Source organism: Hippichthys cyanospilos, chromosome 17 (assembly GCF_059441005.1).
Source record: "Hippichthys cyanospilos isolate Australia breed blue-spotted pipefish chromosome 17, RoL_Hcya_1.0, whole genome shotgun sequence".
Taxonomy (NCBI): Eukaryota; Metazoa; Chordata; class Actinopteri; order Syngnathiformes; family Syngnathidae; genus Hippichthys; species Hippichthys cyanospilos.
This window is the reverse complement of record NC_142385.1, coordinates 14,146,388-14,164,643: the sequence shown is the minus strand read 5'-3', so window position 1 is coordinate 14,164,643 and position 18,256 is coordinate 14,146,388. Positions and strand designations below refer to the sequence as shown.

Below are 18,256 nucleotides of genomic sequence, written 5' to 3'. Positions count from 1 at the left end.
TCTTAAGTCTTGATGTAAAACCCTTGAGTAAATACAAAACAAAAATCATTACAAATCAAATATGCTCAGCAAAACAGGTACACGAGTTTGTCATCATCATTTTATTTCATCTCATCGCGTAAACAATATATAAGACCAAAAGTGTTGAGACTGCGTGGACATGCCCATCATGTGTCAAGAGAGCACTGACTGCAGCTAGCCTATGGAGAAGAAGCCCCGGCCGCTGGATGGATGGATGGATGTTGGCTTTCCTGCCCTTGGTGAAGTCATTTATGCAACCCTACAGCACGCAGGGGCGCTAAAGACTACAAGAGTAAAAGTCATGAGCTGAAAAAAAAATCTATCATAGGAAAATGGACAGAGGACACAAAAACACAACAGCTGAGAATATCCAAGTTTAACAAAAAAGTCACTTTTAATAACATCATTTCTTAGAAGAAAATCTTAAATACTTTGATAGTGAATTTGAAGGGACATCTCCCTTTTTTTTAAATTTCAATCTCTTTTATATAGAGGCTATTTTTATAGAGATTTTTGACACATTTTGTTGATTTTTTTGCACATTTCCCTGTATTTTATCTTCTCTCCTCTGTTGGTTGGTTCAGTTGGGTCTTATGGTTGTGATGCTCCTTTCTCTCTCTGGCTCGTCTCCAACTATTTGAATCCAACCCTTTTTTAAGATCTCCTTCTTCTACGTCTCTATTTAGCTTCTGTACCTGTCAAGAGAAAATAATCAGTCAAAAAAAGCGAAAGGAATTGCAGGACAGAAAGGGGAAAAAAAGGACGAGGACTTAAAGTAGCTTTGCAAAGTTTTTTTGGGGGGCAAAGGTTTCCCAAAGCTTCACGGAATAACAGCAGAGGGCAAAAAAAGCTTCCTCCAATGCATTTTATGATTGGATCGATGTGAATTTCTTTTTTTTTTTCTTTCACATCATCAACGCTTATAAAAGCAAGCGACTTTAGACAGAAAATGTCTAAGTCAAACAAAGCTTTTTCTAATGCTAAGTATTGCCATAAATACAAAAGACAGATACTAGAGCCACTATTCTAATTCTAGTCTAGAAACTATATATATATATATATATATATATATATATATATATATATATATATATATATATATATATATATATATATATATATATATATTTTTTTTTTTTTTTTTTTTTTTTTTACAAAAAATTGCAAAAGAAAAGAGAAAGTTGCAGTTGAAAAAAAGCAAACATAAAACCAAACCTAAAAATGTGCTAGCTTAATGCTAATGCAATTAAAACTCCATAGACAGGCGAACAAAACTAGCATCTATTGACTATCCTTCACAAAATAATTTTGCAACTTAGTTGCGGTGATTTTGCTCTACATTTTAAGTTAATTACAAAAAATAGCAACTAAAGCCACTATTCTAGTTCTAATCTAGAAATATACATTAAAAAAATATACAAATAATTCCAGAGGAGCCCCAATTTAAGAAAAACCTGACTATGGTTTTCTTTGTTTTGAGTTGTGAGAAAATATTTACATGGACTGTGGCACCAAACTACACAACAAGCAACTAAGGAACAACCCTCCCCCCAAAAACAAGAGTTTTCTCTCCCAGTTAAAAAAAACCTCTAAAAGTAAAACCAATTTTGCTAGCTTAATGCTAACACTTAATGTAAAGTTCTGTAGACAGGCTAATGAAACTAGCATTGATTATTTAGTCCCTGCAACATAATTTTTTAGCTTAGTTGCGATTTCCTCCCGCTGCATTTTGAGTTACAAGCATACTCCTGGAACAGATCAAACTCACAAGTCAAGGCACCACTGTTTAGAAGAAGACTACAGAGCGAGCGTTGCCACTAAACTCCTAATGCGGACATAAATGAGCTCTAATACTATTTGCAGAAAACTGAACCACTCACTGATGTCATGTGACATCTCTAATGCACAAAAACACATGGCGCAAAATAGATAGTAAAAAAAAAAAAAAAAAGTACAGTCGGCACACTATGCACATGCCCGATGGGGATGTGCATGAGGACATTTGAGACGAAACACTGACATGCGTTAAAACAACAAATACTGGAAGTATTTAGCAGATTTTATAGTACCTTACTTTAGTTACAGGCTAACGGTGATGGTGGACTGAATTAGCCTGGAAATCAACAGAAAGGGTTAATGTGATAATGAAGGAAATGAGATGAGTCAACCTGGAGGATGGCGTCACAATTTGTTATTGATGTTTAAAAAAAAAAAAAAATTAAGTTATGGTGAAGAAATCAGGTTATCAAATGTGTTACGTTGAAAAGAGAGGGGTTGCGCAAATACTTACACTCAACGTAGTTACGGGCGACAAACTTCAACACCTCGTCAATCAAGATGACCGGGAAGGAAAGTTTGAGGACCATAATCCATTGGTCGACAGTCAGATGGGTCAACTTGAAGATCATCTGGGAGGAGGGGTTTAAGAGTCAGTGGTGCAGCTGAGGGGGCACCGATTAATCGACGATTAATCGGTAATCCTTTTCAAATTAAGAGCTAATTGAGTGGAACATAAAGCGATGAATTAAAATGGCCGATTTGTCGATTCGTTGAAAACAATTATTGACAATTAACAGGCAATTACTTGGGATTTTTGACTACTCTTGAATAATCACCGATACCAAGTCGCAATACTACTATTACTTCTAATACATAGTACTTATGATTTACATGATTTACATTTCTGTGAAATTTTCTGTGTCAAAAGTACTAGCAGTATCGGTACTTGGTATCGACGACTGCTCAAGAGTTGAACGGACTCAAAAAGTACTTCTGATGCAGGTAGTAGTAGTAGTGATACTTTGTGTCGGTGAAAATTTTTCGCAGACAAGCCAGCTGCGTCGAAGGACTTACGGGCAGAGGGTCAACATAGATGATCATGAAGTGCAGGGACATGGAGAGGGTCATGGCGGCCAGAAGCCAGAAGTTGCTCCATGGGGGCATGCGGATCAGGGACTGGTTCTCAGACAAGCTGGAGAAGAAGGAAAAAAAAAAAGACAAGAAATTAATCTACAGTGGTACATCTATTTACGAAATTGATTCTAATGTGATTTTTGTGCGTGTACGCACCTGTTGAGAGCGTTGCACATCTCGATGGTGACCAGGACGGACAGAGCCATGGTCATGGGAGGAGAAGCTTCAAAGATTTCACACTCAACGCCGGTGAAGTCCTCGTTCTCGTCGTGGCACTGCATGAAGTGCGACTAGAAGGCGGGGGGGTAGAATTTAGGGTCCTATGTGGTTCTCCGCGGGTCACATGATCAACAAACACCTACCAATTGGTGGTAGGTGACTCCAGGACCGGTGGTGTCGTACAGGAACCACCAGGCGGCGCCGCCCACGGTAGCAGCGCCCACGTATCCTGCACAAAGGCTCAAGTGTGGGTGGAGCAGGAAAAAAAACAATATCAAAAAATCAATCTAGGAAAAGCCGGTACGTACCACCGATGGCCATGTATCTGAAGAAGAGCCAGCCGGAGATGAGGGGCTCCTTGGGGGAACGTGGGGGCTTGCCCATGATGTCCAGATCGGGGGGGTTGAAGCCCAGGGCGGTGGCGGGAAGACCGTCAGTCACCAGGTTGACCCACAGAAGCTGCACGGGGATCAGAGCCTCGGGCAGACCCAGGGCGGCCGTCAGGAAGATACTGACAAGAAAAAAAACAAAAAAATTACAAGACTGGATTACTTGCCACCATGTCCCCGTTGGGATTTCTCAACGCCGTGACAACGAGGCGCTCTAATGCCAATTCTCGTCACCGGTATTTGGCATTTCGATGAAAGTCGGCATTTTCATTTGAACCCCTGGGGGAAATTTTGAGCCATTTTGATGGCTTTGTTTTTGGCATTTTGATGTTTTTGATTGGTGATATCAAAGGAAAAGCATAGAAAAAACACTAGGAGGCTAAAATACCGCATAGATTGTCAAAGATGACGACTTTGAATATGCCGTGCTGCCATTTCTTCCAAATGCTTGCAAACGGGAGGTTGAGAGGTACACCCTATAATCAAATTTAGCCCATGTCGGGCTCATTTACTGCCATTCAAAATTGGAAACATTGTCAATTTCGGACATATTGAAAACCCAATGTTTTATCATAATTTTCCTCAATTTTTGCAATAATCCTTTCAACGGCAACTCACGAACATGGCACAATAGAAATATCTGCGTTGACACTCCAAAACCACCGGGAGGTACTAGCGTCCAACCTATGACATTTGCAAGCCTTTCATTGACTTCAGTGATTGGCTTAGCCTGGACTCCCATAATACAAATGTCTCCAAAAGTCATAATACTTATGATAATTATGACATAATAAATAATCTTATTTCAATTTCGTAAATATATAAATATACAGCGTAGTGACTTATATTATTAATATATATTATAAATATTATATTATTTTAGCGTTTTGACAATTTTTGTACATAAAGGGTAATATGATGTTTTTATCGCCTACTTTATTATTGTGTGGAATGTAAGTCTGCTGGGGAAAGTGAGAATAAGAATTTCATTGCGAAGCGTTCCTATGCACGTGACGATAAAACTCTCGAATCTTACCAGACCACCTCGCCCACGTTGGAGGAGATGAGGTAGCGGATGAACTGCTTCATGTTGTTGTAGATGGCTCTGCCCTCCTCAACGGCAGCCACGATGGAAGAGAAGTTGTCGTCAGCCAGGACCATCTCCGAAGCGGACTTGGCAACGGCAGTGCCAGAGCCCATGGCGATTCCGATCTCCGCCTTCTTCAGGGCGGGGGCGTCGTTCACGCCGTCGCCGGTCTACGGCAAAACCGCAGCTCGCGTTTTCTTTCCTCCTCGGCGAGGTTCTTCGAGATCGTTCGGTGGGCTTCCTACCATGGCGGTGATGTCGTCGTAACCCTGCAGGAACTCGACGATCTTGGACTTGTGGGACGGCTCCACGCGGGCGAAGCAGCAAGCTCTGCGGACGGCCTCGGCCTGCTCGTGGGCGGGCAGGTCGTCAAACTCGCGACCGGTGTAGGCCTTGCTTTCCACGTCCTCGTCCTCGCCGAAGATGCCGATGCGACGGCAGATGGCGATGGCGGTTCCCTTGTTGTCACCTGGACGGAATACCTGATCGTCACGGGCGCAAAAACACCTTCTGCGGCTAACGCTTTTATTAATTAATTTTGATTTTTTTTTTTCCAATATCTTCCTGGGATTAAATGTCTAGACTCTTAAAAACGTCAAAATCCGTCGTTGGTATTGAATGAGTTAATTCAATTATTTATTTATTTTTTTCCAATATGTTCCTGGAATTAAATGTCTAGACTCTTAAAAACGTCAAAATCCGTCGTTGGTATTAAATGAGTTAATTCAATTTAATTTTTCTTTTTTTTTTTTTCCAAATCCGTTCCAATGACTTTTGATGCTTTTTAATGAGGCCGTTAGCGCATACGAACCAGTGATCATGATGACCCGGATTCCGGCGGCCCTGCACAGCTCGATGGAGCCCGTCACCTCCTTGCGAGGGGGATCCAGCATTCCCACGCAGCCGACGAAGGTCAGGTCGGTCTGCGGAGGGGGCGGGGTCATCCTCGGCCGACCCCGGGACGCCGCCCTCGCGCCCGACGGGCTCTCACCTCGTAATCGGCAAACTTGGTGGAGTCCTCCAAGTTCATCTCCTCGGGCTTGAGGGGGTTGTCGCAGGTGGCCAGGGCCAGGCAACGCAGGGTGTCGCGGCCGGTACCCCAGTCCCGGATCACCGTCATGATCTTCTCCCTGATGGCGTTGGTCAGGGGAACGCGGGTGGTGCCCACGCGCACGTACATGCACCTGTCGATCACGCCCTCGGGGGCGCCCTGCGGAGGAAGGGGAGGCGGCTTGGTTTTTGAGGCCGAGGGGGGGGCGAGGGGGGTGCAACCCACCTTGACGAACATCTTGGCGCCGCCGTCGCCCTTGGTGGGGGTGCAGTACACAGACATGGACTTCCTGTCGCGGGAGAACTCCAGGGTGAAGTTCTTCTTCATCAGCTGCTTGACGACCTGCAAACGCCAAAAAATAAAAAATTCTTGAGCTCTTTTTGTATCTGTTGGATGAGCTGAAAATCATTCGGTTCGAAAGTATTGATTTCGAAAAAAAGATTTCAAAAGAATAAAAGTCTTGTCCGAGTCCGACTCCAAAAAGCGACAAAAGACAAACTGCGATTTAGAGAAGGAAACAATTTTCTGATCCGACGTGGATTTTTTAATTTAGTTGGGGTTTTAATTTTTCATTGTTTTTCATATTAATTTGATTGTACAAATATAAGTACTATTTTTGCGGTTTGTTCGAAATTTTAGAAACCGAAATGAAGAAAAACGGGGAAAAATTCCTAAAAATCTTACAGAGCAGCAGGCGTTGGCCCTCTCAATCTTGGACAGGTTCTTCACGTTGGAGTTGAAGACGTTCATCTTTTCCACCAGGCAGCACAGGGCGGTCTCGGTGGCCTCACCGACCTTCTCATAGATCTTCTTGGACTGGGGGGACAGAAGCCAGTGATGCACCCCGACGGTTCCGCATCACGTGGTAAATTTCCCCGTACCTCGTTGTAGTCCAGAGAAGAGTCGTTGCACAGGGCGCAGATGGTGGCCAGCTCAACCAGACCGTCGTAGGCGCTGCAGTTGGTCTTTGCACCGGCCTGGGAACTGCACAAGGACATCGTGAAGGCCGAGGTCCTGACAACTTAACCGTCGTGCAGTATTTTCACCATTTTCTTCCGCGTCATTCTCGCAAGATTTTAGCCACATGGCACATCCTGGTCGCGTGATAACAAAGTGTTCGTGCCATTTTGAACTTTGACATGTTGTCACCGCCGAGGTGAAATTTCAGCTCCCTCGCCTTCTTTCAATGCTTTCTCTTTAGTGAAAGGACTAAGTTACATTTACAATGCTACTTATAATGTCAAATTTATGAGCGTTATTAAATTTAAAATTTAATAATGGCCCCTTTTATTCACCAAAGGATTCAATTTGACAACAAGTTTATTATTTATACCGTTCAGAAAAGTTCAGAAAATAAAATCGCAAATTGCACGCCTCTTCATAACAAACCAATTTAATTTCACATTATTTAGTCAAAAACAGCATATACAAACTAAAATAAAAATGCCATTTTGTCTGGTTTCATCTCTTTGTTAGCAAGCAATTGTAGACACAAAACTTAAATTTAAAAATTATTTCTTTTTTAAAAATATATAAACTCATTGAATGCCAGTGACGTATTTTCACGTTTTTTAGGAATCCGGACAAAACTTACTTAAGTACTTTAAGGACAACAATTTCCAGACAGTTAAGTATGAAATCGACACTTACATATCCAGGATTGAATGTCTGGACTCTTAAAAAAACGTGAAAATACATCCCTGGCATTGAATGAGTTAAACCGGTTGAATTGATTGCTTTATTGAAGTCGTGAATATTTTCACAATCTAACATAAAATTACTTGATATAACCGCAAACAAATACTCTTATTAATAACCCATTTTTTTTCACGGACCCCCCTGCAGTCAGGCCACGGACCCCCGGAGGTCCGCAGACCCCACTTTGAGAACCAATGAGATAAAAGGACTGGAAAAACTTACACCTCGCCCTCAGGCGTGTACTTGGATCCGGAGATATCGAAGGCGTCAAGGTCAACGTGGCTGCCCTCAACGTTCTTGACAATGAACATCTGCGGAGCGGGAAACGGTCAGGCGCGGCCTAGCGCGGCTAGCGCGTCGCGGCTAGCGTCTCGCGGGGCACTCACCTTGGTCACACACATCTGGTTGGTGGTGAGGGTGCCGGTTTTGTCGGAGCAGATGACGGAGGTGCAGCCCAGGGTCTCCACGGAGGGCAGGCTTCTGACGATGGCGTTCTTCTTGGCCATACGACGGGTTCCCAGGGCCAGGCAGGTGGTGATGACAGCGGGCAGACCTGAGCCACGTCGGACAACCCGCTTTACCGTTTTGGAGCGTTTTGACATTCGCACATTGCGTTGAACTCATTCCCCGCCATTGACGGCAAAAGGCGGCAAAAATAAATTCAGAGACCTGTTGGAAGTATACTTAAATGAAATAGCTCATTTGTGCCAGCATAGTCAAAACAGCTAGTTGACGTGTATAGACGTCATTGGCAGTGAGTGAGTTAAATATTCTTAGGTAAAATTAAATTACTTATTCAAGTTGAATAATAAACTCATTCACTGCCAACCGAGTAAAAACGGATCTTTTACGTCTATAGTCGTCATTGGTAGTGAATGAGTTAAATCCTTCAAGCGTCTTATCTGCATAGTGATACTACACAATGAAATTCTTATTCTGATCACTTCCCCGAGCAGACTACATTCCATCATCGAGCAAATAATAAAGCAGGCAATAAAAAAAGTAATGATTATCATAAAACAACAATTGTATGACTACATTATCCCTATAATCACAAACCATTGATACCAAACCATTTAAGTTTCTCGACACTTTTAGATGAACGCACATGCCTCCGGGTCATATCGACCCGGAGACATCATTGCTGTTTTTGAGAAATCATATAAATCAGAGGTGAAAACAAAAATACTGGATTTGGATTATACGCATTTTGGACATGTTTGGATGACTAAATACACCCCGGGTCAAAATGACCCATGGATATTATTGCTGTTACTTGCAATCAAATGCAACAGTATAAACTGATTCATTGGTCAATTGACAAAATAATTGATTATTGAAATAATGGTGAGTTGCAAGCCTAGTTTCAAGTGATTCCTGTTGGTCTGAAACCCGCCATCTTTTTTCCGAGGTCCGTCTCACCTTCGGGGATGGCGGCCACAGCCAAGGCCACGGCGATCTTGAAGTAGTAGACGGCGCCGCGGATCCAAGAACCTCCGTGGACGGGGTCGTTGAAGTGGCCGATGTTGATGGCCCAGACGGCCACGCAGATCAGAGAGATGACCTTGGACAGCTGCTCGCCGAACTCGTCCAGCTTGGCCTGCAGGGGGGTCTTCTCCTGCTCGGTGGCGGCCATCTGGTCGCGGATCTTGCCGATCTCGGTGGACACGCCGGTGGCGACCGCCACGCCGATGGCCTTGCCGGCGGCGATGTTGGTGCCCTGCCGCGGAGAGTTGGACGACGGGCTTTAGACGAGGGACGCGGGAAAGGACGGCGGCGGGAGCAAGCTTACAGAGAAAAGCATGTTCTTCTTGTCCTGGTTGACGGCTCGGGGGTCGGGGACGGACTCGGTGTGCTTGATCACACTGACGGACTCGCCTGACACGGGAAACGGACATTGTGAGCCCTTGCGCAGTATTTTTTTACGTCAAAGTCATTTCACATCAAAGGGAAAGCATTGAAAGGAGACACCGGGGAGCTGAAATTTCACCCAGATGGTGACAACGCGTGCAATTTCAACATGGCACGACCGCTTAGTTATCACACTAGCAAGACTGTGATGTCCTTTGGATAAAATACTGTGAATAGAATGTGGAAGAATTTCTCGCAGAAATTCTCAAGGTTCCTTGTGAAATTTCATTTGAAATATGCGAAAGCTTTACGTGGGAAGCTTACCAGTGAGGATGGACTGGTCAACACGCAGGGTGGTGGACTTGATGGAAACCAGCCTGATGTCAGCGGGGACTTTGTCACCGACTGGGAATCACAAACAATCGATGCTTAATATTACTGATGCACAAACGAAGCTTCGTGAAGCACTTGTCATATTTTCAGACCCTTTTGATTAAACTCATTTAATGGACTGAAAAAAATCTATATCACCCGGCTGGATATATTAATCTAATCAGGTGTATGCACAGCCACTACATATCTATTTATTACAGTACTAGTCAAAAGTTTGGAAACACCAACACATTAACCCCTGGGTGTCTGGTGTTTTTTTTTTTGTTTTTTTTTACTAACCTGGCCTTATTATCACCCAACTTGGGCTGACTTTGAAAGGGTCATAATATTGTCAAATATAAAAATATGTTTACTTTCAACCACTCAAAATGCATTTACATATATACACATATAGACACACACACACACACATATATATATATATATATATATATATATATATATATATATATATTTTTTTTTTTTTTTTTTTTTTCCTTCTTTTTTAGGTGGGGGATACCTTATGTACAAAAATTGTAAAGATGCATAAATAATGAAAAAGCTTTCAAAACCTTTGACCGCATTAAGAATCTATGTACTTATTATCTTCCATTGTGCAGGTGCACCGCTGCTTAAATCCGATGACCTTGGGCAAGAGCATTAATTCTTTTCACACCCCATAATATTCAAGCGAGTGTAAGGGAGACCCTGGCAGCATTTCTATACTTGATCCGCGGATTTCGTAAGGGTGCGCGGGGTAAGCCGATGCCTGGGCAGAATGGGGGGGGGGGGGGGGGGGGGGGTTGTCAGTCAGAGGGGCAACAGGTGTACATGGAAAAGGGAGGGGGAGAGGAGGTGTGGCAGGTGCGAGCCGGGGGTATTTATACTTTGTGATTTTGTTTTGCTCCGCTCAGCATGTTTGCTTGGCGTTGCCTTAAAAAGACGTTCGCCTTACCACGTGTCGTCAATCACGCGGCTCATGATGGACGCTCCCTTACGGGCGCTTGCACAAGCTAATAAATTCCTAGTAAATTCCACAAAAGAAAATCATGAAATGAAGATTGAAATACAAATGTGGAAGGGCTCAGCTTTGACAAGTTGAAGAAAAATCTAATATTGATAGCCTAATAAAAAATCTAAATAATAATCAAAAATAAGAAGAAGAAAATCTACTTTATGAAATGTAGCTGCAATAAGTGAAATTTGTGAACTTTTTATCTTTCTTTTGTTCAATACATTTTTAATCATACATTTTTGCTTTACGGTATGTTGTTTATTATAAAACCATTTCTGTTCAAAATCAAGTTTTTTTTGTTATTATTATTAAGTTATGAGTACCAACATCATTAGTACTTTTGATACACAACATCAATAGCGTCCAAAAAAAAACAAATCTTGAAATGTGGGCCATTTTTCCGCTCTTCTAAATTGTAGATTACAGAAATTAGTTTTGAATTATTGACTACATTTTGAATTTGACCGGGATATCCATTTTGGAATTTCTACAAAAACTACGATTCAAATTCAAATTCTAATCAAAATGTATGAAAATAAGGAATTAGTATTATTAGTGTTGATACTATAGATTATTAAGTGTAGAATTAGAATACTATATAACAATATCTCAATTTATTTTTTCAAAGACATATGCCTGATTTTGTGAAAAAAAAAATATATATATATGTATATATATATATATATATATATATATATATATATATATATATATATATACATATACATATATTTTTTTTAATACTGTATATACATATACACGCATATGTATGCAGCATATATATAATATACACATATATACATATATATATGTATGGACTCTTTAGCACTATAGTGAGGGAAGACCGCATTCGCCAAACAGGAAGTGATGTCATCTTACCAGACACCTCCACGATGTCTCCAGGGACAATTTCTCTGGCCTTGATCCTCTGCACGCTCTTTCTGTCGGAACGGTAGACTTTGCCCATCTCGGGCTCGTACTCCTTGAGAGCCTCGATGGCATCCTCGGCGTTACGCTCCTGGCGGCCGCGCACAAAAAACAATCTTAGTTAAAAAAAAACAAAAAACAAAAACAAGGGGGCGGGGTTCGATTGGCCGAGTCGAATATAAACAAAGCTGACGGATGCGCGTGCTTTTGTTGCGTGCCGCATTGTTGGGCGGCTGACAATGCAGAATGATAAATGGTCTGGTTCATAAAAAAGCCTTGGCACAGACCCGGCGACGTTCAAATGGCCGCCAACGCTGCCAAGCACTTAACGGCGTGCCTGCAGAGGTGTTTGAATAGCGCAACAATAGGAATGGGCCAAAACTTGCTCGTGCAACATCTGGCGCACGCGCGCCGGGCTTAACACGTTTAGCGAACGAAAAAACATCTCTAAAGCAGTGCTTCTCCACCTTATGTAACCCCTGTGATTTTTTTTTTCTTCAATCTATTACCCCTCTAGCTAAATCCCGCCTCGGTAGAAGACTTAACAACAAACGCACACGGCGTTTTGCGAGGGAGCCACTAGGACAGAATTTAGCAATAAGTTCTCTCATGTTCCAATTAATTTGCTCTCAGTTTGAAAAGAAGACTGCACTGGTTCTGTCAGAGCAATAAAAAAACATGATTAGATTTCCTGACCCTGTTAAAACCTAACGTACCCCCTGAAAGTGCCTTCATGTACCCCTAAGGGGTACACAAACCTCCATTTGAGAACCAATGGTATTATTATGTCTCTTGATGTAATGAATTTTTGGCAGTGAATGATTAAAAAAAAAAAAAGATCTTTGACATCTATAGCCGTCAATGGCAGTGAATAAGTTAGTTATTCTTGAATAATGTTAAGTTTTGGGTGAAGCAAACGTTAATTGCACCTGCAAAATAGAATGGGCTCCACTGCAAAGTTATATTATTGGTCTACATTTTTGAATGATAATAATTGATGTAATAATAATTGAATAATTGAATAATGATGTTTTTGTTATATACTAGGTGGTTACTAGGTGGTTACTTTAGTACTTAATTACCTAAAGTAATCCATTACCTATTATCAGCCATTTTGTGACCCTCCTCAAAATAGTTAAAAAAAAAATAGAAAAACAAAAGTCTATGGGATTGACTAACAAACAAACAAAAAAAATCGTAAAAAGACGTCTTTGGGATTGAATGAGTTTGTTACCATAATGTAATTACTTTAGTAATTCATTTATTTAGTACTAGTCATTTTTAGAGGGACTTTTAGCCAAACACTTAAAACAATTACCAAAATAATAAATAAGTACAAGGGATTGAATGTTTGACCGAAAAAAAACAACGTACAAATTACGTCTTTGGGAATGAATGAGTTAAGTTAAAATACCCTTGCCACGTCTGCTCTTGTTTTGCTGTTTTTGTCATCTAAAGTGACATATGTGACATTGTTGCGGCATGTTGCGCTAAATGGTGCAACCCCAGCTGGCTATTTTCAGCCTGGCCGCTGTAAAAAGTGAACGCGTTCCAGCCGGGGTAACCGGAGCCCGCGCGCCTTGTGACATCACCGTAACGGGATAGGCGCGTTATTGGCCGAGGTGCCGGGCACCCCCGATAACTGACCTGCCACACTCCCACCACGGCGTTGGCGATGAGGATGAGGAGGATGACGAAGGGCTCCACGAAGGCGGTGATTGTCTCCTCGCCTTCCTCGAACCAAGCCAGAACCTTGAAGGACAAAGGGAGGGGGAGAGCAGAGTTAACGGGGGTTCTCAAAATGAGGGTCCGGGGGGCCCCGGGTGGCTCTCAATTATAGGGGCCCAAAGTCTAGCCCGGGAACTTTTTTTTTTTTTTTTTAATTAGCACGATTCGTATTATTATGATATCAGACATTTCCGGTCAAATTATTATTTTTTTAATTATAACTTATTTGATTCACATTATATTTTATTTTGAATGCAACAAAATATTGAAGTTTTCCTTAAATGTAATGGGGAAAATTTCAATGAAAATGCGTCACATTTTATTTCGATTGGAACAAGGTACGTGACATCAATTATTAGTTTTTTTTTTTGTTGTTAAATGTAATAAAGAAGAAAAAAATTTAATGAGAAATTGTTACTTTTCATATAAAATATAATATATAAAATATACAAAATAAATATAAAATATATCAATATATAAATATATAAAATACACAAAATTGTTTGATGTTTTTATTAAATAAAGAGATTTTTTTATTAAATAAAGAGAAAAAAGTTCAATGAAAATTTGTTAGTTAGTTACAAGGCATTTATTAATTAGATTTTTTTATTAAATCTAATGAAGGTTTAATGAAAAGTTGTCGCATTTTATTTTGAATGCAACAATATACATTTCTAAACGTAATAAAGACAGGTTTTATGAATAGGATGATTCGTTTTTTGCAATTAATATTAAACTCGTATTCAACCAAAAAAATCTCTAAACTGAGATTTGAATTTATTATTATTTTTTTACTATTACATTTTAACTGCTTAGCGTACCGAATCGGTTTTAGTATGTTTCATACCCAGAAGTGACCCGAAATTGGGACATTAAATCGTTTTGGTAAAAAGAAAGAAAATCCAAGTCCGAGTTCGAATTTAAATGTAATACGTTGAAACAAACATAATGATAAAAACATCCAACACTTGGTTAGAAACGTAAACTCAAACTTCAACTGCACCGATATACGCCCATAGTCTCGTGTCCGAGTGATTTACATAGAGGAAACGATTGAACTGTAATAAATAATTGAGCGATAAAAACGAGCAATTATCACGGCAAGGGAGGCGGAGTCTAATCGGGTGACATCATCGTTATTAATTGGGCGGTGGTCGTCCTCGCGACTTTGAGCCCACCGTTCCTTCCTTGAGTCCTGACCTTTCCCGAAGGATTCGGTTTCCCTCCTCAGCTCGGGCCTGCCCTTAAAATAACCCCCCCACCCCGGCCCGGCCCGGCCCGGCACCCGCCTCCGTTTCCCTTTCACGACCCCCCCCAAACCCTCCCTTTCGCCCCTCGATATTCGCCTTCTAAGGCCATCGTGACAGCTGGCGGCGAAAGCCGGCTGCCGGAATTAATACGCCTCCTCCTACGACGCGCAATTTGTCTCGAGTTGTCATCTTCCGAAATACACCGAGGGGTCTTGGAAGATGAACCGGAGATGGGGGGCGGGGGCGGGCGGGCGGGGGGGGTTAAAGAAGTCTTGACAGAACTTGTTGTCCCTCACACCGGCGGGGTTTTAGAAACCGGATTGAAAACGACAGACGCGGTCGGGCCGAGCGCCCCGGTGTTTACTTACAAAAGAGATGCAGGCGGCCAGCAGCAGGATCCGGACCAGCAAGTCCTCAAACTGCTCGATGATCAGCTCCCAGATGCTCTTGCCTGAGATGCGCAAACAAATTCCAAATCAATCCTTGCGTTTGCCGGTAAAAGCCCCGAGTAGTGAAAACGGTGTCGTCAGTCACTAAAATGAAGACGAACCCGCAAAGATTGAATTGAGTTAACTGGACTCTTCTCGGGAAGAGGTTTCCCTTTTTAACCCCAAAAGCTTCTTCGGGTCTAAAAGCGGAGACTCCACATGACATTTTAAACTGAGGACTCTCCGGTTTTAGAATTGGGGAAGGATTTTGAGCCAAAGGGATTCTTGAGCTCAAAATTTCATGTGGGGTCTCTGGTTCTAGAGCTGAAGATTCGAAAACTCAAGTGTCAAAATTGAAGAAGCCGATGGACCCGATAGGCTTCTTGGGTTTGAAATCTTAAGTGTGGAGTCTGTGGTTTTAGGATTGAGGAGGCCAACTGACCCAAAAGGCTTCTGCAGGTCAAAATCTCACGTGAAAATGCCTTGGACTCAAAAGGTGTCTTCAGTTTAAAATGTTAGGTATGGAGTCTCTGGTTTTGGAATTGAAGAAGCCTGTTGACCCAAAAGACTTCTTCAATTCACCTTCTCATGTGTAGACTCTTGTTTTAGAGCTGAAGCAACATTTTGACCCAGTTGGCTCCTTCAGTTTGAAATCTGAAGAGTTTCTGGCTTTAGAATTGAGGAACTTTACTGAAACTTTCTGGTGAAAATCTCATGTGGAGTAAGACGAAGAAGCCTTTTGACCTTTGGAACGGAATCTTGAGTTCATGGGTCTATGGTGTAGGAATTGAGGAACCTCATGATTCAAAAGGCTTCTTCAGGCTTTGATTTTATCCCGTAGTTAATCCCGTAGATCCAAAAGGCTTCTTCAGTTCCAAATCTCAAGTGGAATGTTTGGTTTTAGAACTGAAGAATCCTTTTGTTCTTCCGTATGAAATCTTTAGTGTGGGGTCTCTGGTTTTACAATTCAGGAACCTTGTTGATCCAAAAGGCTTCTTCAGTTCCAAATCTCATGTGAGGTCTCTGGCTTTAGAACTGAAGAACCCTTGAATTCTCCAATATGAAATCTTTAGTGTGTGTTCTCTGGTTTCAGAATTCAGGAATCCTATTGATCCAAAAGGCTTCTTCAGTTCAAAATCTCATGTTTGCTATAGGAACCGAAGAAGCCTTTTGACCTTCATCTTGAAATCTTGAACGTGGGCTCTTCTAGTTTACGAATTGAGGAAGGCCACTGATTCAAAAGGCTTCTTCGAATCTAAACTGTGAACGTGAAACGTTTGGTTTTCGGACTGGAGTCTTTTGGGTCAAAGGGAAGACTCCACTCCTAGATGTTCAGATCTGTAAAAGCCTTTCGGATTCACGGTGAAACATCTTCACCGTACAAGAAGAGTCCAGTTGCCTTGATTCACCCTTTGACCGTGATCTGGATCATGGAGAATCTCGGCGGACAAGTGAAGACGGATGTCACCTGAGAGGTGTTTTGAGGGTGGGCTTTAAACACTTACCCTCCTCGGCCGGCAGCTCTGGAGGAGAAGAAGAAGAGGAGGGGAGAAAAAACAAAGGTTCAGTGATTCAGCTTAATGAGACTAATGCGCGCAAAGGTTTGTGGACTCGGAAGAATAAAGCGAGCGGCGCGCGGTAATTAGTCGCCGCCGCTCAATCGCGTGGCGTATCATTTAACCCTAAGCCATCCAAGGGCCGCCCCTTTGAACCCTGCCTAAAATTATCCGAGCTCGCCGGCCCATATATCAGCCAGGAAGCTTCTTGAGCCTGTCACCTGTCTCTCTCGCTCTCCGGCCATCTTCTTTGGCTATCTTTAAATAGCCCCTCAAAGCCCTCAAAGATCTCTGCTTCTCAATGTCTCGCCGCGTGTCAAGCAGCTGTCGCAAGGCCTCGCTAAAAAAGCCGTCGCCGCGCAAGCCGAGACCCCCCCCCCCCCCCCCCCCCCCCCGATCCGATCCGATCCACCCACCCTCCGCCGGTCGCGGTCTTACCGTTGAAGCCGTACTTGTCCAGATTCTTCTTGAACTGGTCGGGGGTCAGACCCGAGTTCTCGTTCACGCCGAAGTAAGCCAGGCATTCTGCCGGGGTCTTGGTGTGTGCGTTCTCCATCCTGTTGGGATAGATATGGGACGGGGCCGTACCACGGTTCCTGTCCGCGCTCTCTTGTTGGGGCTACCGGTCTACAAGTGTGCGCACCCTAGATCCACCACCCTCGCCCTTAAGCGGCACCCTCCGATTCAGGAGTGCTGGTCTGACAGAAAGAGCGAATAAGCGCATACTTGCTCAGGGTTTTATACCACCTAAGGGGTCCCGGGATTGGTGGACACCCCCCTGCCGGCGCACGCCTTCGCATACCAACATGGGGGGCGCACATGGCGACTGGGTGGGCTCGCGTTGGCGAGGGGTGTGGCGTGAGGTGGAGCGATGAGGAGGTGAGACAGGAACAGGGGGTACAAGGTGGCTCGGGGTTTTGGGAAAGGAGGCCAAGCCGTGGCGAAGGCTCGGAGGGCGGGGTGTCGCCGCGGGATGAAAACCGGATCTGTTTTTGGAACATGCATGGTCAGTGGAATAAGACGAAGAGAGAAGGTGAGAGAGCGGCGCGGGGGATCATGCAGCAGGAGGTTTTTTTTTTTTTTTCCTCCGGGGTGGCGGGCGGGTGGGGAGGCGGCCTTCTCTGAGTGACAGCTCAACTGGTTTCTGCTGAGGAAGTTGGAGACATGTTAAGAACTAAACGAGGTGATGCGTGAACTCCAAAATTCAATCTAATCTACGGCGGTGATTTCTGAGCTGTAGGTTTTTCCATTGAAAAAAAATCTCTTACAACTAAGGCCTGAACTCGCACCCCAAAGCTGCAATCGCTGTTTGCTTAATATGTGACCACCTCGTGTAAATTCTTTTTTTTTTTATTTAATTTTATTTATTTTTTTTTTCTTCTTTGGTGGTAAGTGGTAACTTCCTTAACTTTTTTTTTAAAGGTGCTGGTGGAATTTTTTTTTTAAATATGTTAAACAAACAATCATAATAATAAATAATATTTAGTAAGTAATTAAAAAACAATGTTTTTCCCCACATTGGCAGAAATGGGCTTCTGGCTGTAAAAAAAAAAAATCTGTGGCAGAAACTGGCTACATAGTGAGAAATGAAATGATTTTAATTATCATATTAAATATTTTTCATAATGGAGGCAGAAATTGAAACAACCATTGCAGGTAAATTCCGAGTGTAGCACTTCTTTAAAACAGTTTTAATCTTATTCACTTTTTTTGTTTGTTTTTTTTTGCTTCAAATTTACTTTTTTGTTATT

General features: G+C 42.5%; 1 protein-coding gene across 2 annotated transcripts; it reads right to left on the bottom strand.

Moving 5' to 3' along the window:
- Positions 1-84: 84 nt before the first annotated feature.
- atp2a1l (ATPase sarcoplasmic/endoplasmic reticulum Ca2+ transporting 1, like) lies at positions 85-17,443 on the bottom strand. 2 transcript variants are annotated; one of them, XM_088439183.1, is made up of 23 exons: positions 16,944-17,439; positions 16,455-16,472; positions 14,890-14,972; positions 13,191-13,295; positions 11,496-11,634; positions 9,554-9,634; positions 9,171-9,256; positions 8,801-9,098; positions 7,765-7,931; positions 7,601-7,689; positions 6,562-6,664; positions 6,365-6,496; positions 5,906-6,022; positions 5,621-5,839; positions 5,441-5,552; positions 4,875-5,098; positions 4,579-4,799; positions 3,462-3,664; positions 3,297-3,382; positions 3,091-3,224; positions 2,875-2,992; positions 2,312-2,429; positions 85-716 (listed from the first exon to the last, which is right to left on the bottom strand). In XM_088439183.1, the coding sequence occupies exons 1-23, from the start codon at positions 17,059-17,061 to the stop codon at positions 700-702; spliced, it is 2,988 nt and encodes a 995-aa protein (XP_088295309.1). In that variant the 5' UTR covers positions 17,062-17,439; the 3' UTR covers positions 85-699. The 2 variants fall into 2 exon arrangements, with proteins under 2 accessions (XP_088295309.1, XP_088295308.1); XM_088439182.1 differs by having other exon boundaries at positions 5,621-6,022; positions 16,944-17,443.
- Between the last annotated feature and the right edge of the window lie 813 nt (positions 17,444-18,256).

Coding starts and splice junctions, on each gene's coding strand:
- atp2a1l (XM_088439182.1), bottom strand. CDS start 17,061: ATGGAGAACGCACACACCAAGACCCCGGCAGAATGCCTGGCTTACTTC. Junction 7,932..8,800: donor TGTGGCCGCCATCCCCGAAG/GTGAGACGGACC, acceptor GACGTGGCTCAG/GTCTGCCCGCTGTCATCACC. Junction 5,099..5,440: donor CCGGGTCATCATGATCACTG/GTTCGTATGCGC, acceptor TATTCCGTCCAG/GTGACAACAAGGGAACCGCC.